Genomic DNA, 23,554 nt, shown 5'->3' with positions numbered 1-23,554 from the left:
CGTTTACATAATATGTTGCTTCTCTATTCTTCCTCACGTTTCCCACATTATACTCCATCTGCCAAATTTTTGCCCGCTCAACCTATCTATATTCTTTTGCAGACTTGTATCCTCCTCACACCTTGCTTTCCCACCTATCTTTATATCGGCAGCAAATCTGGCAAGAGTACACTCTGTCCCATCATCCAAATTATCAGTGTAGGTTGTAAATAGTGGAGGCCCCAGCACTGACCCCTGTGGCACTCCACTAGTTGGATTGCCAATCTGAAGTTGATCTTTTTATGCTGACTCTCCTGCTCGTTGGTCAAGCCTCCTTATGTGGATTGGTGTCAAGTCCGGCTCAAAAAAATCCTGCCTCTGAAGCACCTTGGGATATTTTAGTACATTAAAAGGGGTTATATAAATACAAGGTGCTGTCAAGGTATTAGCAAAGGCACAATTACACCAGCGAAGCTAGATCACAGCAAGGTGGCAAATTTAGGAGTGGGTCAAGGATCAAGAGAGGAAATTAATGAGAAAATGAATCACTGGAGGGGAAAGGCACCTCAAGAGTTAATGTTAGCTTGCTACACAGCAAGACCCCAGGCCAAACGCAGAGTGCCTGCTACCTCTGGATAGTACAGGAGCATGATCAAGGATAAAATGGTTTCTTAATCACAGGGGGATATTTAGTTCTTCAGACTTGACTGCACATATTCAGAGAACTCACTCACATGAAACACAAACTTGCATTGGCAGAACGAGGCATCGGAATGCTTTAAGCCCATCTCGTAAAAAAAGCTTATTGCAGCCACTAAACGAACAGGCGGGCACAGTTCACCATTAGCATTCCCAGGTCGGTTTTGGACAAGGAACGGACAAATCCTCACCCTGAGCAGTCAGTGGGGTGGAGGCGACCAGTTTGTGTTCATTCTAATGAAATTAAGGCATTGCTAATCTCCCCGTGTCATCTCATTTTAACAAGCTGCCCTGTTTGGAAAGGAAACTATACAAAGCAGAGATGATTGGCACACACACAGACACAGAACAAGGAAACTGAGCAAGGAGAAAAACAGAATAAAGTGGCATTCGATGCAAGGGTTCCCAATAGATTTTAGACGTAGCTAAGCCTTGTTTAGATCATACATCAGTTGCCTAAAGAGGGAAAAATTATTTCACATGAAATAAAATCTCTTCAGCCATAAAAGTGCATTTGAAGAAAGTGAAAGGCAGTTGATGAAGATATGCTTTCTGTGACTAGCCAGAGACACTGGCAGCCTCATTTAATCATCAACCGAAACGTCCCCCCCGCCCAACCACAAGCCCTCAGGCAATCCCGCCATGTCAGGACAAATCCAATTAGCAAAGATTTATTGAGCAGGTTAGGCAGTCCTTGTGGAGTGGGGGTCAGGTGGGGGAATCTCAGTTCAGTGACCTTCCCACACAGGCAGGTCTGACTAGAAATATTGACCCAACTGTCCTCTCTCCACAGATGCTGCTCAACCTACAGAGTATTTTTAGCATTGCTTTCCCTCGAGTTTAGAGTCTCAGTGTTTTGCCTTTAAGTCCATTATCTGATTCACTCAAATCACTTTACTTCACTAGATGGGGGTAAGGGGTCTGAACACAGCTTGAGTGGGGTGGAGCCTGGAGTTGAGCCTAGACAAGCCCAGGGTCAGTCAGACGAACACAAGAAACAATGAAAAAACCCAACGCCAGGCCCAAAACAATATCTGTGACAAAGCCAAGCACCTGGGCAGCAGCAGGTTGAAGCAAGTGCGTCCACTTATGCCAGAAAACATCAGTCACAATCCTCAAAGGCTCCTGATGATTTATAATCAGGCCACCCCTACAGCTAGAAAAACCTCTTCACCTTTATAAGGTGTACAGAAAGGGAAAGAAGAACTACTGTGTATGAAACACTTCTCAGCTCAATGCCTCCACAGATCATTATTTCACTCAATCCCATTTACAAAACTCATCAATCTGCACAACATCCTAAAAAAAATCTCCAATTACATCCAAACTTTAACTTAATATTCCAGACATTAAAATCCATTAACCCAGATTCAACACACTTGTCGATCTTTCTGGAGGCTGAACTGCAATTACGCAGCAAAACCTTACAAACAGAATCAAACAACATCTAAAAACTAATCATCTCTAGTCGCTGAGCCAGGGACTACCCTCCAAATCGCCTCATTTCAGAAAGGGGTAGAGCGGGGGCTTGGGAGTACATGCACCATTAATGCTTATACTTGATGAGCACTTGTACAAGGAACCAGAGTGTCTGGTATTGTACAACCAAAACTTGAACAGTCAACTTGAGCAAGAGCAACTGCAGCAAGTACTCTTTCCTCTCCCCTAAGACATTCAACTCAGTGAGGAGTGCAGAACGTTTTTGAGAGAGACACTTTGCATTTGGCTCAGAGATAAATTCTACAAAATGCACTCTGTTTGAGACATGTCAGAGGTGCCTCTCCCCACATTGGGATCTGTTCGAACTGCAAACTTACAGCATGAGTCTTATCAGCCTTCAGTTATCATTACATTACCCAGTGTGCTTTTTAATGAGCGTCAGAGACAAAGAACTTTATAAATACTGGGGTGGGGTTAGGAGCAATGGCGACATGAGGCAGAACTTATTTTCTTCTTATATAGCTAGTGTTTAGGGTCTGGGATGCAGTGCCCAAGCATGTGTTGCAGGCAGATTCAATTGTGGCTTTCAAAGGGGTTTGGATAATTATCTGAAGAGAAAAATTTGCAGTACTGTAGGGAAAAAACAGGGGAATGGTACTAAGTGAGCTACTCTTGCAGAGAGCCAGTGCAGTGGGGTAAATGCTCGCTTCTGTGATGTAATCATTAAGAGGAGTGAAGAAAATGAGGAGGTCAAAGGAAAGCCATCCGTGTAGCACGATTTACCCATCATGACAACATACAAGACACCATGGGGGATTCAGTACTTACCACACTGGATTCTCTCTCTGGTGAAAAACGATTGGGCAGCAAAGGAATGATGGCATCAGTGGTCAGGTGGTGGCGAGAGATGAACAAGGGAAAAGAGTAGCAATTAGTGTTAGAATTCTCAGAGTGAAACATTCTTCACATTATCCAACCAATGCACGGAGCACCATGATTCGGGTTGTCAACTGATTGGATGCAGTCCCGGAGTTTCCCCTCACATGACCTCCTGGCCTGCCCAACATTGGTCCATCCTCCAGGCGTGCTCCCCTCCCTTGGCCAATTGGAACAGGAACACACTGTTCCTTAATTGGATGATTCTTGACCATCAGTGAAACAGCCCTTTACCTCCTGCCATCTCCATTAACAAGTACATCAACTATCTTTTTAAAATGAACTTTTAAAAACATTTTATTGCCCCAATGATTTTTTTCCTGGGTTTTTTGCTCACAGCAATGTCATAAAAGAAAGACTTGCATTTACATAGCACTTTTCACGACCATCAGCTGTCAAAGCGCTTTATAGCCAATGAAGTACTTTTTGAAGTGTAGTCCCTGTTGTAATGTAGGAAGCGCGAACGCTAATTTGCGCACAGCAAGCTCCCACAAACAGCAATGCAATAATGAGCGGACTATTTTTTTGAGATGTTGATTGAGGGGTAAATATGAGCCAGGGCACTGGGAGAACTCCCCTGCTCTCTCGAACAGGCAGGTGGCACCTTTGTTTAATGTTTCATCTGAAAGATGGCACCTCCAACAGTACAGCACTCCACCACACTGCACTGGAGTGTCAGCTTGCATTTCTGTGCTCGGATCCTGGAGTAGGGCTTGAACCCAGAACTCTTGACTCAGAGGGGCAAGAGCACTACCAACTGAGCCACAACGGACATGCAGTTGTTCTGAAGACTCCAGGACAATCCTGGAGGGCTGGCAACCCCTAACCCTGAAGGAGATGAACTCTCCATTGTTATCAAAATGGCGGATATTCAAAGCTCAACTGGACCTGGGATTTGACATTAACTTGTTCACCTGTGAGCATCAAATCTGCCCAGTGCCAGGTGCGTTAAGCCTTCACTGTGTTATATTGGCCAGTTGTTAACACACCGAGCCAGATCTTTCTGCCACTGGTTTCAATAAAGACTCACTACCACCTTCTCAGGACAAGAGATGAGTAATAAATGCCTGCCTTGCCAAGGTGCCCACAGGATGAATCAGAAAAAAAATAGGAATCCTTATGAAAAAGTATTGAATATTCTGTTTCTCCAGGATTTGCATTCCAAAGTTAGAATTATAGAATCTCACAGCAGAGGAGGCGACCATTTGGCCCATCCAGCCTGTGCTAGCTGTTTACTAGAGCATTTCAAAAACAGCTTAGTTCCATTCCCCAGTTTTTTGCCCATAATCTTGCCAACGTGGCCTCTTGAAGTACATGTTCAATCGCTTTTTTTCCCTCCCCGTTCTGGTAAATGTGAAAGGCTCAGTGCTAGCTGAAGACAGGAAAGTTTTCGTCACGTTACAAAGCTTCCTTCCCCAACTGGAGAGTCTCTAGATGGAAGACAGGTCAGGGTTCAAACTCTCACACCAGAGAGCCAATTCTGTGATGCTGTGTTTCCACCTAGCAAGGCTTTGCAAAAATGGCTGCGTTATAGAGCAGTCTACTCATCAAACATCAAAGACCAGCTACCCCCTCACCTCTGTGATCCAATTCATGGTGGTTTTTCTCATCCTTTACCGACAGGTGGGCCTGGCTGCCCAAGGCACTGGAAAGTGCTAGAAGTCCTGAGGTGCTGCCACTGACCGGGGGAATTCCTGGTGGCTGCAGACCAGAGGGATGGGGTGGCATTTGGACAGGAGGAGCGTGGGTGTGAGAGAGGTGCTGAGCCTGGAGCTGTTGCTGCTGTGGAGAAACCAATGGCAAAATGTGTTGGAAGGAAATTGGGAAGGAAGCATGTATGGAGCAAGAATGATGAAGGGAGGTAAGAGGAAGACAGAGAGAGAGAGAGAGAGAGAGAGAGAGAAAGGGAAAGGGAGAGAGAGTAAGGGAGAGAGAGAGTAAGGGAGAGAGAGAGAGTAAGGGAGAGAGAGAGAGAGTAAGGGAGAGAGAGAGAGAGTAAGGGAGAGAGAGAGAGAGTAAGGGAGAGAGAGAGAGAGTAAGGGACAGAGAGAGAGAGTAAGGGACAGAGAGAGAGAGTAAGGGACAGAGAGAGAGAGTAAGGGACAGAGAGAGAGAGTAAGGGACAGAGAGAGAGAGTAAGGGACAGAGAGAGAGAGTAAGGGACAGAGAGAGAGAGTAAGGGACAGAGAGAGAGAGTAAGGGACAGAGAGAGAGAGTAAGGGACAGAGAGAGAGAGTAAGGGACAGAGAGTAAGGGAGAGAGAGAGAGAGAGTAAGGGAGAGAGAGAGAGAGAGTAAGGGAGAGAGAGAGAGTAAGGGAGAGAGAGAGAGAGAGAGAGTAAGGGAGAGAGAGAGAGAGAGTTAGTGAGAGAGAGAGAGAGAGTTAGGGAGAGAGAGAGAGAGAGTAAGGGAGAGAGAGAGAGAGAGTAAGGGAGAGAGAGAGAGAGAGTAAGGGAGAGAGAGAGAGTAAGGGAGAGAGAGAGAGAGTAAGGGAGAGAGAGAGAGAGTAAGGGAGAGAGAGAGAGAGTAAGGGAGAGAGAGAGAGTAAGGGAGAGAGAGAGAGTAAGGGAGAGAGAGAGAGTAAGGGAGAGAGAGAGAGTAAGGGAGAGAGAGAGAGTAAGGGAGAGAGAGCGAGTAAGGGAGAGAGCGAGTAAGGGAGAGAGCGAGTAAGGGAGAGAGCGAGTAAGGGAGAGAGCGAGTAAGGGAGAGAGCGAGTAAGGGAGAGAGCGAGTAAGGGAGAGAGCGAGTAAGGGAGAGAGCGAGTAAGGGAGAGAGCGAGTAAGGGAGAGAGCGAGTAAGGGAGAGAGCGAGTAAGGGAGAGAGCGAGTAAGGGAGAGAGCGAGTAAGGGAGAGAGCGAGTAAGGGAGAGAGCGAGTAAGGGAGAGAGCGAGTAAGGGAGAGAGCGAGTAAGGGAGAGAGCGAGTAAGGGAGAGAGCGAGTAAGGGAGAGAGCGAGTAAGGGAGAGAGCGAGTAAGGGAGAGAGCGAGTAAGGGAGAGAGCGAGTAAGGGAGAGAGCGAGTAAGGGAGAGAGCGAGTAAGGGAGAGAGCGAGTAAGGGAGAGAGCGAGTAAGGGAGAGAGCGAGTAAGGGAGAGAGCGAGTAAGGGAGAGAGCGAGTAAGGGAGAGAGCGAGTAAGGGAGAGAGCGAGTAAGGGAGAGAGCGAGTAAGGGAGAGAGCGAGTAAGGGAGAGAGCGAGTAAGGGAGAGAGCGAGTAAGGGAGAGAGCGAGTAAGGGAGAGAGCGAGTAAGGGAGAGAGCGAGTAAGGGAGAGCGAGTAAGGGAGAGCGAGTAAGGGAGAGAGAGAGAGTAAGGGAGAGAGAGAGAGCGAGTAAGGGAGAGAGAGAGTGAGAGAGAGAGAGTAAGGGAGAGAGAGAGAGAGTGTAAGGGAGAGAGAGAGTAAGGGAGAGAGAGAGTAAGGGAGAGAGAGAGTAAGGGAGAGAGAGAGTAAGGGAGGGAGAGTAAGGGAGGGAGAGAGAGAGAGAGTAAGGGAGGAGAGCGAGAGAGAGTAAGCGAGGAAGGGAGAGAGCGAGTAAGGGAGGGAGAGAGAGAGAGAGTAAGGGAGGGAGAGAGAGAGAGAGTAAGGGAGGGAGAGAGAGAGTAAGGGAGGGAGAGAGAGAGAGTAAGGGAGGGAGAGAGAGAGAGAGTAAGGGAGGGAGAGAGAGAGAGAGAGTAAGGGAGGGAGGGAGAGAGAGAGTAAGGGAGGGAGGGAGAGAGAGAGAGAGTAAGGGAGGGAGAGAGAGAGAGAGTAAGGGAGGGAGAGAGAGAGAGTAAGGGAGGGAGGGAGAGAGAGAGTAAGGGAGGGAGTGAGAGAGAGAGTAAGGGAGGGAGAGAGAGAGAGAGTAAGGGAGGGGGGGAGAGAGAGAGAGAGTAAGGGAGGGAGAGAGAGAGAGAGTAAGGGAGGGAGAGAGAGAGAGTAAGGGAGGGAGGGAGAGAGAGAGTAAGGGAGGGAGGGAGAGAGAGAGAGTAAGGGAGGGAGGGAGAGAGAGAGAGTAAGGGAGGGAGGGAGAGAGAGAGAGTAAGGGAGGGAGGGAGAGAGAGAGAGTAAGGGAGGGAGGGAGAGAGAGAGAGTAAGGGAGAGAGAGAGTAAGGGAGAGAGAGTAAGGGAGAGAGAGTAAGGGAGAGAGAGTAAGGGAGGGAGAGAGAGAGAGAGTAAGGGAGGGAGAGAGAGAGAGAGTAAGGGAGGGAGAGAGAGAGAGTAAGGGAGGGAGAGAGAGAGAGTAAGGGAGGGAGAGAGAGAGAGTAAGGGAGGGAGAGAGAGAGAGTAAGGGAGGGAGAGAGAGAGAGAGTAAGGGAGGGAGAGAGAGAGAGAGAGTAAGGGAGGGAGGGAGAGAGAGAGTAAGGGAGGGAGGGAGAGAGAGAGAGAGTAAGGGAGGGAGAGAGAGAGAGAGTAAGGGAGGGAGAGAGAGAGAGTAAGGGAGGGAGGGAGAGAGAGAGTAAGGGAGGGAGGGAGAGAGAGAGAGTAAGGGAGGGAGAGAGAGAGAGAGTAAGGGAGGGAGAGAGAGAGAGTAAGGGAGGGAGGGAGAGAGAGAGTAAGGGAGGGAGTGAGAGAGAGAGTAAGGGAGGGAGAGAGAGAGAGAGTAAGGGAGGGAGGAGAGAGAGAGAGTAAGGGAGGGAGAGAGAGAGAGAGTAAGGGAGGGAGAGAGAGAGAGTAAGGGAGGGAGGGAGAGAGAGAGTAAGGGAGGGAGGGAGAGAGAGAGAGTAAGGGAGGGAGGAGAGAGAGAGTAAGGGAGGGAGAGAGAGAGAGAGTAAGGGAGGGAGAGAGAGAGAGTAAGGGAGGGAGGGAGAGAGAGAGAGAGTAAGGGAGGGAGAGAGAGAGAGAGAGTAAGGGAGGGAGAGAGAGAGAGTAAGGGAGGGAGGGAGAGAGAGAGTAAGGGAGGGAGAGAGAGAGAGAGTAAGGGAGGGAGGGAGAGAGAGAGAGAGTAAGGGAGGGAGAGAGAGAGAGAGAGTAAGGGAGGGAGAGAGAGAGAGTAAGGGAGGGAGAGAGAGAGAGTAAGGGAGGGAGGGAGAGAGAGTAAGGGAGGGAGGGAGAGAGAGAGAGTAAGGGAGGGAGGGAGAGAGAGAGAGAAAGGGAGGGAGGGAGAGAGAGAGTAAGGGAGGGAGGGAGAGAGAGAGTAAGGGAGGGAGGGAGAGAGAGAGTAAGGGAGGGAGAGAGAGAGAGAGTAAGGGAGGGAGAGAGAGAGAGAGTAAGGGAGGGAGAGAGAGAGAGAGAGTAAGGGAGGGAGAGAGAGAGAGTAAGGGAGGGAGGGAGAGAGAGTAAGGGAGGGAGGAGAGAGAGAGAGTAAGGGAGGGAGGGAGAGAGAGAGAGTAAGGGAGGGAGGGAGAGAGAGAGAGTAAGGGAGGGAGGAGAGAGAGAGAGTAAGGGAGGGAGGGAGAGAGAGAGTAAGGGGAGAGAGTAAGGGGAGAGAGTAAGGGGGAGAGAGTAAGGGGAGAGAGAGTAAGGGGGAGAGAGAGAGAGAGAGTAAGGGGGAGAGAGTAAGGAGAGAGTAAGGGGAGAGAGTAAGGGGGAGAGAGTAAGGGGGAGAGAGAGAGAGAGTAAGGGGGAGAGAGTAAGGGGGAGAGAGTAAGGGGGAGAGAGTAAGGGGGAGAGAGTAAGGGGGAGAGAGTAAGGGGGAGAGAGTAAGGGGGAGAGAGTAAGGGGGAGAGAGTAAGGGGGAGAGAGTAAGGGGAGAGAGTAAGGGGGAGAGAGTAAGGGGGAGAGAGTAAGGGGGAGAGAGTAAGGGGGAGAGAGTAAGGGGAGAGAGTAAAGGGGAGAGAGTAAAGGGGAGAGAGTAAAGGGGAGAGAGTAAGGGGAGAGAGTAAGGGGAGAGAGTAAGGGGAGAGAGTAAGGGGGAGAGAGTAAGGGGGAGAGAGTAAGGGGGAGAGAGTAAGGGGGAGAGAGTAAGGGGGAGAGAGTAAGGGGGAGAGAGTAAGGGGGAGAGAGTAAGGGGGAGAGAGTAAGGGGGAGAGAGTAAGGGGGAGAGAGTAAGGGGGAGAGAGTAAGGGGGAGAGAGTAAGGGGGAGAGAGTAAGGGGGAGAGAGTAAGGGGGAGAGAGTAAGGGGGAGAGAGTAAGGGGGAGAGAGTAAGGGGGAGAGAGTAAGGGGGAGAGAGTAAGGGGGAGAGAGTAAGGGGGAGAGAGTAAGGGGGAGAGAGTAAGGGGGAGAGAGTAAGGGGGAGAGAGTAAGGGGGAGAGAGTAAGGGGGAGAGAGTAAGGGGGAGAGAGTAAGGGGGAGAGAGTAAGGGGGAGAGAGTAAGGGGGAGAGAGTAAGGGGGAGAGAGTAAGGGGGAGAGAGTAAGGGGGAGAGAGTAAGGGGGAGAGAGTAAGGGGGAGAGAGTAAGGGGGAGAGAGTAAGGGGGAGAGAGTAAGGGGGAGAGAGTAAGGGGGAGAGAGTAAGGGGGAGAGAGTAAGGGGGAGAGAGTAAGGGGGAGAGAGTAAGGGGGAGAGAGTAAGGGGGAGAGAGTAAGGGGGAGAGAGTAAGGGGGAGAGAGTAAGGGGGAGAGAGTAAGGGGGAGAGAGTAAGGGGGAGAGAGTAAGGGGGAGAGAGTAAGGGGGAGAGAGTAAGGGGGAGAGAGTAAGGGGGAGAGAGTAAGGGGGAGAGAGTAAGGGGGAGAGAGTAAGGGGGAGAGAGTAAGGGGGAGAGAGTAAGGGGGAGAGAGTAAGGGGGAGAGAGTAAGGGGGAGAGAGTAAGGGGGAGAGAGTAAGGGGGAGAGAGTAAGGGGGAGAGAGTAAGGGGGAGAGAGTAAGGGGGAGAGAGTAAGGGGGAGAGAGTAAGGGGGAGAGAGTAAGGGGGAGAGAGTAAGGGGGAGAGAGTAAGGGGGAGAGAGTAAGGGGGAGAGAGTAAGGGGGAGAGAGTAAGGGGGAGAGAGTAAGGGGGAGAGAGTAAGGGGGAGAGAGTAAGGGGGAGAGAGTAAGGGGGAGAGAGTAAGGGGGAGAGAGTAAGGGGGAGAGAGTAAGGGGGAGAGAGTAAGGGGGAGAGAGTAAGGGGGAGAGAGTAAGGGGGAGAGAGTAAGGGGGAGAGAGTAAGGGGGAGAGAGTAAGGGGGAGAGAGTAAGGGGGAGAGAGTAAGGGGGAGAGAGTAAGGGGGAGAGAGTAAGGGGGAGAGAGTAAGGGGGAGAGAGTAAGGGGGAGAGAGTAAGGGGGAGAGAGTAAGGGGGAGAGAGTAAGGGGGAGAGAGTAAGGGGGAGAGAGTAAGGGGGAGAGAGTAAGGGGGAGAGAGTAAAGGGGAGAGAGTAAGGGGAGAGAGTAAGGGGAGAGAGTAAGGGGAGAGAGTAAGGGGAGAGAGTAAGGGGAGAGAGTAAGGGGGAGAGAGTAAGGGGGAGAGAGTAAGGGGGAGAGAGTAAGGGGGAGAGAGTAAGGGGGAGAGAGTAAGGGGGAGAGAGTAAGGGGGAGAGAGTAAGGGGGAGAGAGTAAGGGGGAGAGAGTAAGGGGGAGAGAGTAAGGGGGAGAGAGTAAGGGGGAGAGAGTAAGGGGGAGAGAGAGAGAAAGGGAAACGGAGAGAGAGAGAAAGAGAGAACCTCATGAGTAACTTTTTAAGAACATTCATCACAAACTTAATCACAAAAAGGTATCCAGGTAGTGCCCTGCTAAAGGAGAGAGAGAAAATTCCAGAAACAAACTGGTTAATTTAAGCAGGTCAAAGACAAAAATCAACCCTGAATGGTACAAAGCGACAAAGATACCTCACACAAACACAACATTAAAGCTTTGGTCTTCTTCCTTCACCCTCCTCATGCTGGGGTAGAGTCCTAATGGGTCTCAGTTGACCTTCAATACTTTAATCAAGGGGTCCTTTTTCAAGGAGGGTGCTAGACCACGAGTGGTGGCAGCCAGCGATTAGACAGCGATGAGGTCGGGGGGCAGGAAGGGAGCAGATGGTTACAGCAGAGCCAAATATGCATTGCCCAGCAGGCATATAAGTGAGCAGGAGCAGGAACCCTGGCCCAGTCCTTCCCCACTGCCTCGCCACATGAAGTGCAGCATCCCAACTGGTGCCACACCCAGCCGAACTTTAATAACTCAGTGCAGGCCGTGTGAGATTCGTTAACATGCTGCTCTCAACCTGCAGAGATACCAATACTGCTGCCTTACAACTAGAGTCATTCAAATTTCAAACAAACGCACACACACACACTCAACTAATTAACCTGAAACAGTCTCACCAAAAAAAACCACCCAAAAACAGACACCAAACACTCAAGCTTTTAAAAAAAAACACACCATCCATTGCAACACAATACAGCCAATACAAACAATATTTGGTCAAATATCTGTTGGCTATCATAATAGTAATTGTTCTCTTCCTTACCCGAATTTTCACTTGAAGCCTATGGGCTAGTTTTCTTAATAGGAACAGTCTGAGATCAAGGTTTACTGGGACATTCCATTGGTACTCTTGATAGACACACTAAATAGTTACAAAGGTTTCAGATATCCTCTCATTTTGGTCTGTGGCCCTTTATCTTTATTCCCCCACCGCCCCCCCCCACCCCCGCCACATACACTGCCCACTAATAGAAATACTAGTTAAAACTGTGAACATCCAGAACAATAGGAGATTCTACAGAATGGGGCATATGTGAGGCACCTGGCACCACAAGTGTACAGAACAGGATAGAGGAGCCTGTGGATCTTTTTCCGTCTTTGTTGTACACGTCTTTGGAGGGGAAAAATATCAGAATGATATAGCACAGAAGGAGGCCATTCAGCCCATCATGCCTGTGTCAGCCCTTTTATAGACCTATCCAAATAATCCCACTCCTCCTCCCAGCCCTCCCAAAGCTTACCACCCATTACCCTGCACTTTTTTCACCTTTCAAGTATTTATCCAATGCCCTTTTGAAAGTTATTATTGAATCTTCTTCCACCTGCCTTTCAGGCAGTACATTCCAGATCATAAATATGTAAAAAATTTACTCACATCGCCTCTGGTTCTTTTGCCAATCACCTTAAATCTCTGTTCTCTCTTTCTAGTTCCCAACCTTCCTACCACATGATACAATTTCTCCTTACTTACTCTTCAAACCTCATGATTTTGAACATCCCTATCAAAATCTCTCTGCCCTAAGTAGAACAACTCAAACATTCTGATCCATGAGCTCCAAGGTAGCTAAACATCAGTTGAGGTGCAGCTATCACTTGAGTGCTATGATCTCAACCTGGGGACTGGTTTAGATGTTACACTTGACTTGTGGATGGGCTAAGATTTGTGCTCCTGATCACTATCCAGACATGTCTACTCTGTTTCTGCATAGCTGCCGAAAACGGTAGCCAACTCGCCAGGAATTGAAGATTAATCTCCAGGCCACCCAGGAGATAAATGCCAAGAATGTTCTGAAAAGTGGTTTTATTTTCATTAGTTATGATGTCAGACCCAGGGGCTGGGATTGGGGGATCAGGACCAACAATCAGGGACCAATTTTTCTTCTTTAAAAACTTCTTCTCTGTAGCACAAGGGAGGTAACAGAGCCAACAGAAATACCCCACCACCTCAAGTGAGGTTAGCTACACCAAACTGCAGAGACCAGGCCCCAAGCCTGGGAATTTGCTGATTCGTTGCCAAGCCTGGGAGCACTGACACCAGGATCAAGCCAGATAATGACTATACTAACTGTGCTGGCTTGATCAATATCCTCTGCTAACCCTATGGTGATTTCGAGGAAGAAAATAAATTGCCAAGCAACTCCCCACTCCCTCTTCAAAGGGCCCTCCTTGCAGCCAACTTGATGGCAGAGAGATCCAGACTGAAGTGACACAATATTTGGAAACATTAAACTGGGGCTGTGGCGAGAGAAGGAGGAGAGAGAAAGCGGGAGCTCAGGCGACTGAAAGCACAGCACTCAAGCTGTTTGCCCACTTCACAACCCAGTTGCTGCTGCTTGGGATTTCTCAATCCCTTCAAAGCCGCAGGGGTAGAGAGTGTTGAAACCAATTGCAGGAACCCAGGAAGAGATTAAACCTGGGATCATCCCATTCCTTTTTCTCCCATGTCTCCAGACTGTACTCCATGAAACAAATCGGGGGCTTATTGTCCTGCACTTACATTAAAACAAATGGCCCTGTACGTAAATACCGATAGTTAATGCAGCCCAAGGCATCTAATTTTGCAGGGGTGGTGGTAGGGACCTGGGGGGGGGGAGGAAGGAACAGTGTCCCTATAAAAGCTCAGCCACACCGCCAATTAGTGTTAAGATAACTGCAGCTCCAGCAAAAGCGTCCAGGCCTGCACGCATGCACATCTGGCACACGGAAGCAGTGAGTCACACAGGGAGCATGCTCGAGACACAGAAAGGCAGAAAAACAGTTTAGATGGGAGGGACTAACCATGAGAGGTGGGTAGATAGCGTGATGCTGCTGGGAAATGAAAAAGAAAAAAAAATAAGATTTCAGACGTTAAATTATTAAGACTCAACTCCCATTGTTTGCATCCCAACAATCCCACTTACAAACACAACAATCCCTTAAAAACAAATTTCACCCAAACACTTAACAGTCTTACCCCAAAAAAAGAAAATCAAATACAAAATACTCGATTTGATGGTTATCCTTGAAGGAGCACGAGCATTTTCACTCAATGTAGCTTAACACTAATTAAGATGAATAAGCCACGGAAGTATTTCACTCATCAATTGCTCTGTTTCAATAATCTCTCCATCTTCCTCCAAACAAAGACCTTTCATTCTGGGTCCAGCACCTCAGTAGAGAGCCAGAGACTGGCAGCTGCTCTCTGTGGTTCCATCATAACCTGGCACTGGTCTCCAAGCTGCCCGGCTCCAAACTCAAAAAGCTGCAGCATCCCACAGGCCCTCGGTTTAACATCTCAGCCAAAGATGGTACCTCTGACAAGTGAAGCGCTCCCTCAGTACTGTCACAGGAGTGCCAACCAGGATAATGCTGCCCTCTGCTACCACTAAGGATATAAGCCAGTAGACATCCAGGGCAGACACACTTGCTGAAAGTCAACACTAGTAAAAATAGAAACAGACTCAACACCGAGGCACTGAGATAACAGCACCCCCACTGACCTCCAATAACATGAGCAAGCGACCATCCTTCCAGAATTGATGGAGTCAAGATTTCAGCCTATCATAGCCATCGTCAGGTCCAAAAAGGCCCTCAGTTGATGCACAGAACTTCCAGCTTGAGACAACCCCGATGCATTCTCTCCCCTCTCTCCCTACACCTCCACCATTCCACATCCACATACAACAGAGGCTAACAGCCCAACTGGTCTATGTTGATGCTCCTTGGGACAATCTAGTAATTTCATCGTCACTCTTACTGATATTAATTAAATAAATCTGCAATATAAAGGAAGAATTTAAATTTCCCAGGTACCATGGTGGGATTTGAACTCATCTCTGGATCATTAGTTTAAGCTTTTGGATTACTAGTCCAGTAACATAACCATTATGCAAAATGCTATTGGCTAATGTTTAAGAGCGCTGACTTGTATCTTCAATAGTGAGGAAGCATAGTCAGGGTCAGCCACACAATGAAATCTTGGCTTTCAAAGACTGGATCACAACTGTTGGCGATATCTAAAAATAATTAGTTTTGCAAAATGAATATACTTACACTAGAAAAGCAAAATTTCAGATCTCAGTTTGACAGGATTCATCGCAAAAAATGCATATTTGCTGCTTAAGCTGCACTTCCTAGCTCCATAAGCCAGGAAGATCAATCTCGAAATGTACAAACAAATCACAGGATCAATGAACTACAATGGGATGTGATCTGACCAGCCCAGCCCCACTGTACAAAAGGCAAAGCTGTTCTTGCCAATTAAAAGAAACCAGTTCAACCAGCCTTTAGAAGGGAGTTACAATTCTTTTTCGGGGGGGTGGAGGGGTATGCGAAGAGAAAGAGGGTAAATTGCACATTATTCTTGGCAGGTGAAACGGAATTCAAATTGGACTATGTCCCTGAGCACAGGCCTACTTGGAAATGTGCTTGTGTGACCAATTAAACTAGGCCACGAGACACTAGGCAGACGAACATCCCACCAATGGTCGCTGCACAGACTTGTATGTTAATATTTGGGTAATTAAAGGAGGTTATCTGTTGGAAGCACAAGAACCAGACCCACCACCTCCCCCCCCACCCCAACAGCATGAGGCAGCACCCAATAAATAAATCGAGGAGCGCGGGTGTGAAGTTGTTATTTAAACTGTAATTGTCCAACAAGTCTGTTACTCAGCTGAACTTTGGCACTAATTTTCTAATCTAATAAAATGGCCCACTTGATTCAGCTGGTAACACATTAGTGAGAGAGCTATCATGTGCTTGTTTATTTAGAAATTAGCAGCAACAATTGACTTATTAAATTGCAGTGTGCATGGCAACTTGTGAAATGGAGGAGGTTTTCGTTATTGTCGATTGCCTCGGTCAGTTTATTTGACCACGGAAAGCATCATAATTGAGGCTCTATTTTATCCTCACTTCCAGCTTTGGGGGGGCGGGGAAGGAGGAAAAAGGTGGGGGGGGGGGGAAGGAGGAAAAAGGTGGGGGGGGAAGGAAGGAGGAAAAAGGTGGGGGGGGAAGGAAGGAGGAAAAAGGTGGGGGGGGGAAAGGAAGGAGGAAAAAGGTGGGGGGGGGGGGGAAGGAGGAAAAAGGTGGGGGGGGAGGGAAGGAGGAAAAAGGTGGGGGGGGGGAAGGAGGAAAAAGGTGGGGGGGGGGAAGGAAGGAGGAAAAAGGTGGGGGGGGGGGAAGGAAGGAGGAAAAAGGTGGGGGGGGGGGAAGGAAGGAGGAAAAAGGTGGGGGGGGGAAGGAAGGAGGAAAAAGGTGGGGGGGGGGAAGGAGGAAAGAGGAAAAAGGTGGGGGGGGGGGAAGGAAGGAGGAAAAAGGTGGGGGGGGGGAGGAAGGAGGAAAAAGGTTGGGGGGGGAGGAAGGAGGAAAAAGGTGGGGGGGGGGGGAAGGAGGAAAAAGGTGGGGGGGGGAGGAGGAAAAAGGTGGGGGGGGGGGAGGAGGAAAAAGGTGGGGGGGGGGGGAAGGAGGAAAAAGGTGGGGGGGGAGGGCAAAGGAGGAAAAAGGTGGGGGGGGGAAGGAGGAAAGAGGAAAAAGGTGGGGGGGGGAAGGAAGGAGGAAAAAGGTGGTGGGGGGGAAGGAAGGAGGAAAAGGTGGTGTGGGGGGAGAGAGGGAAGGGGTGGTGTGGGGGGAGAAGGGAAGGGGGGTGGGGAGAAGGGAAGGGGTGGGGGGGAGAAGGGAAGGGGTGGGGTGGGGAGAAGGGAAGGGGTGGGGTGGGGAGAAGGGAAGGGGTGTGGGGGGGAGAAGGGAAGGGGTGTGGGGGGGAGAAGGGAAGGGGTGTGGGGGGGAGAAGGGAAGGGGTGTGGGGGGGAGAAGGGAAGGGGTGTGGGGGGGAGAAGGGAAGGGGTGTGGGGGGGAGAAGGGAAGGGGTGTGGGGGGGAGAAGGGAAGGGGTGTGGGGGGGAGAAGGGAAGGGGTGTGGGGGGGAGAAGGGAAGGGGTGTGGGGGGGAGAAGGGAAGGGGTGTGGGGGGGAGAAGGGAAGGGGTGTGGGGGGGAGAAGGGAAGGGGTGTGGGGGGAGAAGGGAAGGGGTGTGGGGGGGAGAAGGGAAGGGGTGTGGGGGGGAGAAGGGAAGGGAAGGTGGGGGGGGTGTTGGTGGGGGGGGGGTAAGTGGAAGGGAATGTGGAGGGAGGGGATTGCAAACCAGCTAGTGCTTCAGAACAGCAGCCAGTGACTCAGTTTCTGCAGCCTGAGACTGAATCCGCTTTTGTAAAGAGTTGAACCATCTGGCTGGGAGAAAGAGGTACAAAGACAGGAAATCTCATCACAATGTTAAATTGCATGCTGTGTTCAGTCCAGTCTCTGTGTTAATACAATCCAATGGGCAAATGGGTTTAAGCAAGAGAGCCAAGGCCAACCATCCTACCATCCAATTATAGAATGACAGGTGCTGGTCATTCTGTCCATCTTGCCTGTGCCAGTTCCAGGTGATCCAATTAGTCCCACCACATCCTGCTCTTTCCTTATGGCAGTGCAAATTTCCTCAGGTATTTATCCCATTCCTTTTGAGAGTTACTATTGCATCGGCTTCCACTGCCCTTTCAGGCAGCACATTCCAAATCACAACAACTTGCTGTGTAAAAGCTTGTATCATCTCATGCTCCAGTTCCTTTGCTAATTATCTTAAATCTGTGTCCTCTGGTTCCATACAGCTAAGCAACCCAATTGTCTGACTGGGTAAGGAAAACACTTCAAAATGATCTCTATCCATCAACAGAGCAGGAAAGTCACTTGCAACGCTCAGTGTCCAAACTGTGCTGTGCAACCTTAGGTGGGCTCCTACATCCTTTCACCGAGTCCCAAGTTAGAAAGGAGAAGAAATAAGAGTAGGCCATTCAGCCCCTCAAGCCTGCTCAATCATTCAACTAGATCATGGTTGATCTTCCACATCAACTCCACTTTCCCACCCTATCCACATATCCCTTGATTCCCATAGTGTCTAAAAATCCATCAATCTCTGTCCCGAATATATGCAATGGCTGAGCATCCACAACTCTCTGGGGTAGAGAACTCCAACGATCCAATAATCCTTTGAGTGAAAAAAATTCTCCCCATCTCATTCCTAAATAGCTGACACCTTACCTGTGAATGTGAAATTGTGTTCTCGACTCTCCAGCCAGAGAAAACAGCCTCTCAGCATCTATCTTGCCAAGCCCTTTAAGAATCTTATGTTTCAATGAGTCACTTCTCTTTTTTTTAAAAATTGCAGAGCGTACAGGCTCACTGTACACAATCCCTCCTCATAGCATAACCCTCTCACCCCAGGAACCAATCTAGCGAATGCTCATTGCACTCCTTCTGATTGTAAGCACATCCTTCCTCAAAAAAAGGAGGCCAAACTATACACAATATAGAGAAAGGGAATTATACAGAGCAGCAAGCTTTCCTCCTCCTGGTTATGCAATCCTTTCCTAGTGGAGAATTCCTGTGCTGTGCGCTCATCAGGTAGGAGACTAGGTTGGAGCTATGCTGACCCCTCATTCCCATAGCCTGCCCACAGGGAGAGGCCAACTTGAGGCAGGAGGTAAATCATCTCTTTCTCTCTTTTCTGGTGGGCAGCCCCTCTGATGATGTACTGTCACCCCCAGGAAAACTATGCCCAGGGTTCAGGAAATTCCGCCCCAAATAGAACCATATTCACTTGTGGAAACATCAATCTTCACAGGTCATCCAGACCAGAGCACAGCATTCGTTTGTCGGGGCAATGCGTGGGACCACAAGGGTTAAATTTCATTCAGTAAAGGAGGCGGCTGCTTCAGTCAGTGACCGGCATAAATCCTTTAATGAGGGAACAAAAAAATCCAAAGCCGATACCAAGGGTGTGGGGAAAACGTATGGGTGGCAGATCTCGGAGAGACCAGCGAGGTGCAAAAATTGGATCAAAGTTGGGTCTTTTTTGGGAAAATAGTGAATAAACCATAAATTCGCCTCACTGGGAAGAATTTTCTGAAACTTTACAAGACACAGTGCATTGCACCTTATAGGGAAAACCTCAGTCTGGTTGGAACAGATTTAAAACTGAGAATTGTAATTCTAAGCATGTTTGATTTGCATTGTTGTGTATTTGTACAACTGTTGCCTCCCAATCCACATTTACCATCCTGCCTAGACTGCTCTGCTTCCACCCTGTGTATTGAAACCTACAGAATGGGCTCAACAAGGTAGATGCTGGGAGACCATTTACCCTGGGGAATCTGGAGCGCAAGCTCACTGTCTCTGAATGAGGTCAACCATGTCAGACTGAGGTGAGAAATTTCTTCACTCAAAAGGGCTGTGAACTCTGGAATTCTCTACCCCAGGGAGTTGTGGGTGCTCAGTCACAGAGTGTATTGAAGCTAGAGTCAATAGGTCTTTGGGCACGAGGTGAATTACAGAATGTGGGGCATGGGGAGGGAATGTGGAATTGGAGGCAGGTCAGCCATGGTCTTGAATGAATGGCAGAGCAGGCTCAAAGGACCAAGAGGCCGAGCCCAGCTCCTATTTCTTATGTTATGTCCGGTTTGGAAAATACAGTTGCCCTAATCAGAGGGCAACGGGTACATTGTGACGGCAGAGAGAAAAAGAACAAGATGATTGTGGTTATATTATCAAAACAAGTCCAATTGAAAACACGTGGTGTGAAAGAAAAACCACGGCCTGAACTAAACCATCCAAAAGTGCAAGTTCTAAAAATTCAGTGCGAGCTGACAGCCTGTATATCAACAAGTTTCACTCTGTTTCCTCAGCATCGATGCTTTTAATCTACTGTGGCTGGTGGTAATGTGCCATCGAGCCCAAGAACCTATACTACATTCAAGTCTGGAGCAACCCTTTCTGCACACACTGCTGCATTGGCTCATTATCCAACACACATTACCAGCATCTGCCTTTACTTGGCCGGAGGTTTGCCAGCAGTTCTCAGCCTCTGATCTCTTTCACCATCCTCTTTAACTACTTTTTTTTTAAAAAAATAAAAGAGCAAATGTGGCGAGCTGCTCTTTAACCCAACAGGTGGTTTGCCTGTCGGATGGGAAACATGCTCGAGGTTACTGACAGCAGTCGGGTTATTAATGCTCTATGGTGAAGAGAGCAAACTAGTTACAGACATGTCAGGCTTGACGATTCACACACAACTGATCAGAGTAGGGGTTGCCAACCCTCCAGAATTTCCCTGGAGACTCCAACAAATAAAAGCTGCTGCCAGCAATCCTGGAGAAAGGCTAAAAAGGGCCTCATTTTAAAAAAAAAAAATCTCTTCAGATTGATTATGAAAACATTGGAGGCAGGAGCTCAAGTTTGATTGGACGATTCTCGCTCGTCAATCAGGATCGGTTTGCCTTTCGACTGCCTGTGGGAAGGGATTGACATGCTAGGTGACCAATGGTAGGGGCGTTTGTGCTACGCGGGGGGGGTGTGAGGAGGAGGAGGGAGGAGGAGGAGGAGGAGGAGGAGGCGGCAGCTGGAGGTGAGAGGGTCAGTTGACAACACCTCCCGGTGTCAATTTGGCAGTGCAGCGCTCCCTCAGTGCTTCATGGTAGGGGTCAGCCTAGGATATGTGCTCAAGTCCTGCCTTCATATGTAAAAATTAGTAAATTACTACCTCAAGGTTTGCAATGATGGTTCCATGGAACCACTGGCTGTATCCAACAAATTGAAGTCAATTCTGCTGGGGTGGCTGGGTTGGGGGACAGAAAGCTTGCAAAATTTGCAATCTTTAAAATATAACCTTTTAATTCGGAGGCAAGCAAGCCAACTGATTCCCTGAATATCACAGTCATATCTCTCCATTGCCCTGCACAACCTACCTAAAAACAGACTAGATCCTGTTAGGGGGAAAACATTAAACACCCAAAAATTAAATCCTAAGCCATTATTCTATACCAGTGTTTTTACTCCAGCCTACCTGAATATCCTTCTATTCCTTTCTCTCTCATGTACTTAGAGTCAAAGAGTTATATAGCACAGAAACAGGCCCTTCAGCCCATTGTGTCCATGCTGGCCATCAAGCACATATCTAATCTAATCCCATTTTCCAGCACTTGGCCCATAGCCCTGTACACGATAGCGTTTCAAGTGCTTATCTATATACTTCCTAAATGTTGTGAGGGTTCCTGCCTCTACCACCCCCTCAGGCAGTGTGTTCCAGATTCTAACCACCCTCTGGGTGAAAAAATCCCCCCTCAAATCCCCTCTAAACCTCCTGCCCCTTACCTTAAATCCATGCCCCCTGCTTACTGACACCCCCACTAAAGGGAAAAGTTCCTTCCTATCTACCCTATATACGCCCCTCATAATTTTGTATACCTCTATCAGGTCCCCCCTCCCCCCAAGCCTTATTAGCTTGCTTTTAAATCCACGAATTTGCCTCAACCACTCCTTGTGGTAGAGAGTTCCACAAGAAGTTTCTCCTGAATTCCCTACTGGATTCAATAGCAGCTCCTTATGGCCCCCAAGTTTTTGGATTCACACACAAGTGGAAGCCTCTTCTCTACATCTGCATTATCAGGTCATCTGTCAGCCTTCTCTTTTTCCAGAGATAAGGTCTTTCTAAAATCTTTCCTGATCTTTGTAGCCTCAGATTTGGCCACACAAACTCTATGACCAGCTGTCTCAGCCACATGTAAAAGCCTCTCGCTCCCATTACTCCTGGCAGATGTTGGATGTGCCTAGGGCAGAATGACCAGAAACTTCAGAATATTTACAGCTGAACAGATCTTTATCCAGAGAAAACAAAATCAATGAAGCACTCAGGACAAGTTGCAGTATTCAGGAAATGGGTTTTTCTACAAACACATGAACTAAGAGCAGGATTAGGCCACTCGGCCCCTCAAGCCTGCTCCACCTTCAATAAGGTCATGGCTGATCCGATTGTAACCTCAACCCCACATTCTTGCCTACCTTCTTGCCCACATTCTTGATAACCTTTCACCCCCTTGTTAATCAAGAATCTATTTGGCTCTGCCTTAAAAATATTCAAAGGCTCAGCTTCCACCACCTTTTGAGGAAGAGATTTCCAAAGACACTCAACCCTCAGAGAAAGCAAATGGAGAAGTCTTCATTTCAGGAATTCTTTTTGATTTGGTTCAACATTCCCAAATTACTAAAGATTGGAAAATCAGTCCAGTGAAGCACTCCCAATTGCCTCAGCTTAATTCCTCAAAACTGGCATCACAAAAAAAAAACTTGCATTTATATAGTGCCTTTCACAACCACAGGACATTGCTTTTACCATCAATGGAGCAGTTTTGAAGTTTAGAGACTATTGTAATTTCAAATGCAGCAGTCAATTTGTGCCCAGTTTCTTTTTAGTGGCAATGTTGGTTAAGGGACGAATATTGGCCTGAATGCCAGGGATAATTCACCTGCTCCTCTTCAACACTTTCATGAAATCTTTTATATCCACCCATGGGGGAAAATGGGGCCTCTTGTTTAATACCTCAAAGACAGCACCTCTGACAGTGCAGCAATCCCTCAGCACTGGGAGTGCTCAAGTCTTTGGAGTGGGATTCAAGTCCACATTCTTCCAATCAAAAGCGAGGATGAGACCCACTGAGCTATAGTGGTGTGTGTACACAGTTGGTGACGATCCTGCACACTGCAGTGGGGATGGTGTGTGGCCCTAGTTGTTAAGGGCAGCCCAGCCATCATCTGTTCTGCTCAGATCTACAAGTCCACCTTCAGTACAGCAGAAACTGGATCCTCCATAAACAAAGACAGCCCCATTTCTCAGCTGGTTGAAATTTGGTGAGTATTGTGTTTCCAAACTATCTTTTATACATCACAGGCCTTGGAGGGAATTCAACATAGCTTCACCAAAATGAGACAGGGCTAAAAGGATTTAATATGAGACAGTGTTTCATAGACTGAGCTTCTGTTGCCAGGAGTAAAGAAAATTAAGGGGCAATATAATTCAGATCTTTTATGATGATTAGAGAGAGAGCTGATAATTTATTCCTATCTGTTCCCTTCAAACCAGGGGGAAATGGAAGTCCAAAAATGGGCATAACCCTAAAAAAAAAGCACAGGGCTCCTCAGGAGTGACATCAGGAAGCAGAACAGGGAGTAGAAGTCCAGAATGTTCTGCCCCAGCAAAAGCTGTTGAGGCGGAGGGTCCTTTGAAAATTTCAAAAACAGGTCGCTATTCGCTGGGCAAAAGGGTATCAGGGGTTGTGGAACTAAGGAGAGTAGGAGTTACGATTCGGATCAGCAACGATCGAATTGAAAGGCAAAGCAGGTTCGAGGGGCCGAATGGCCAACCCCCATGTTCCTACAATAATGCAGCAGTGGAGATTTGGAAAGGACTGGAGGTTTGTTCTTATGGCTGTAGACAGGGCAGTGCAAGGAGAAGATTTATTTAAAATAGTCCCACCACGCCCAATGGTAACAGCAAGCTCGGTGGGCGGGGGTGGTGGTGAAGAGAGCGAGCGCATGTGAGAGAGTGCGGGAAGAAAAAAAACACAGCCTTAAGGCAACAATGGAGTTTGACCAGGATATCAGGTAGGTCAGCATGCAGTGAACCTCAGAATCATGAAGCGACCCGTGAAGAAACAAGTGAAAATTCTCAATCATTTATTCTGCTGGAAAATTATCCTGAGAATTTCACTGGTTGATGATTAAATGTGAGGGAGGGAAAGAAAAAAAAAGACACTAGAGGACAACTTGTCCAGAGTGTTTATGCCTGCACTGCTGTTATTTATCAGCTATGAGCTTTTTTACTCTTTAAAAGAAAATCCTTCTTTGCACAGTAGCATCTCCAGAAGACACAAGGTACTGTCTGCCCTTGCATAACAGAAAGGCAAAAGTTACTGACCCACAGAAGCAAACAGTTCAGAGCTCTTCAAACACACATATAAAAAGTACGTTCAATAGCACAGTTTAAAAAAAATGGCAAATACCCACACGAAAATATCACTACCTTGTATTTTTGTACATTTTCCACCACCACTGCCAAATATTTTGAAAGGATGGTTTACATTTCAGCCTTCTGATCACAACTGAGAACACTGAGCTAAAGCAGATTACTCTG

At 48.1% G+C, this 23,554-nt stretch overlaps 1 protein-coding gene across 14 annotated transcripts in view; it reads right to left on the bottom strand.

Annotated features, from left to right (window-relative positions):
- Positions 1-23,554, bottom strand: part of LOC121269875 (transducin-like enhancer protein 3) — a 161,079-nt gene that overhangs the window by 26,228 nt on the left and 111,297 nt on the right. For 4 of the 14 annotated variants that reach the window (XM_041174913.1, XM_041174918.1, XM_041174920.1 and 1 more), the window contains 3 exons: positions 13,350-13,379; positions 4,632-4,836; positions 2,947-2,963 (listed from right to left, as the gene is read on the bottom strand). In XM_041174913.1, the coding sequence (XP_041030847.1) occupies positions 2,947-2,963; positions 4,632-4,836; positions 13,350-13,379 (252 nt within the window). The remainder of the gene's footprint in view (positions 1-2,946; positions 2,964-4,631; positions 4,837-13,349; positions 13,380-23,554) is intronic. The other 10 variants (XM_041174914.1, XM_041174921.1, XM_041174926.1 and 7 more) reach the window with 4 other exon arrangements.

Source organism: Carcharodon carcharias, chromosome 26 (assembly GCF_017639515.1).
Source record: "Carcharodon carcharias isolate sCarCar2 chromosome 26, sCarCar2.pri, whole genome shotgun sequence".
Taxonomy (NCBI): domain Eukaryota; kingdom Metazoa; phylum Chordata; class Chondrichthyes; order Lamniformes; family Lamnidae; genus Carcharodon; species Carcharodon carcharias.
This window is presented reverse-complemented; position numbering and strand designations above follow the sequence as displayed.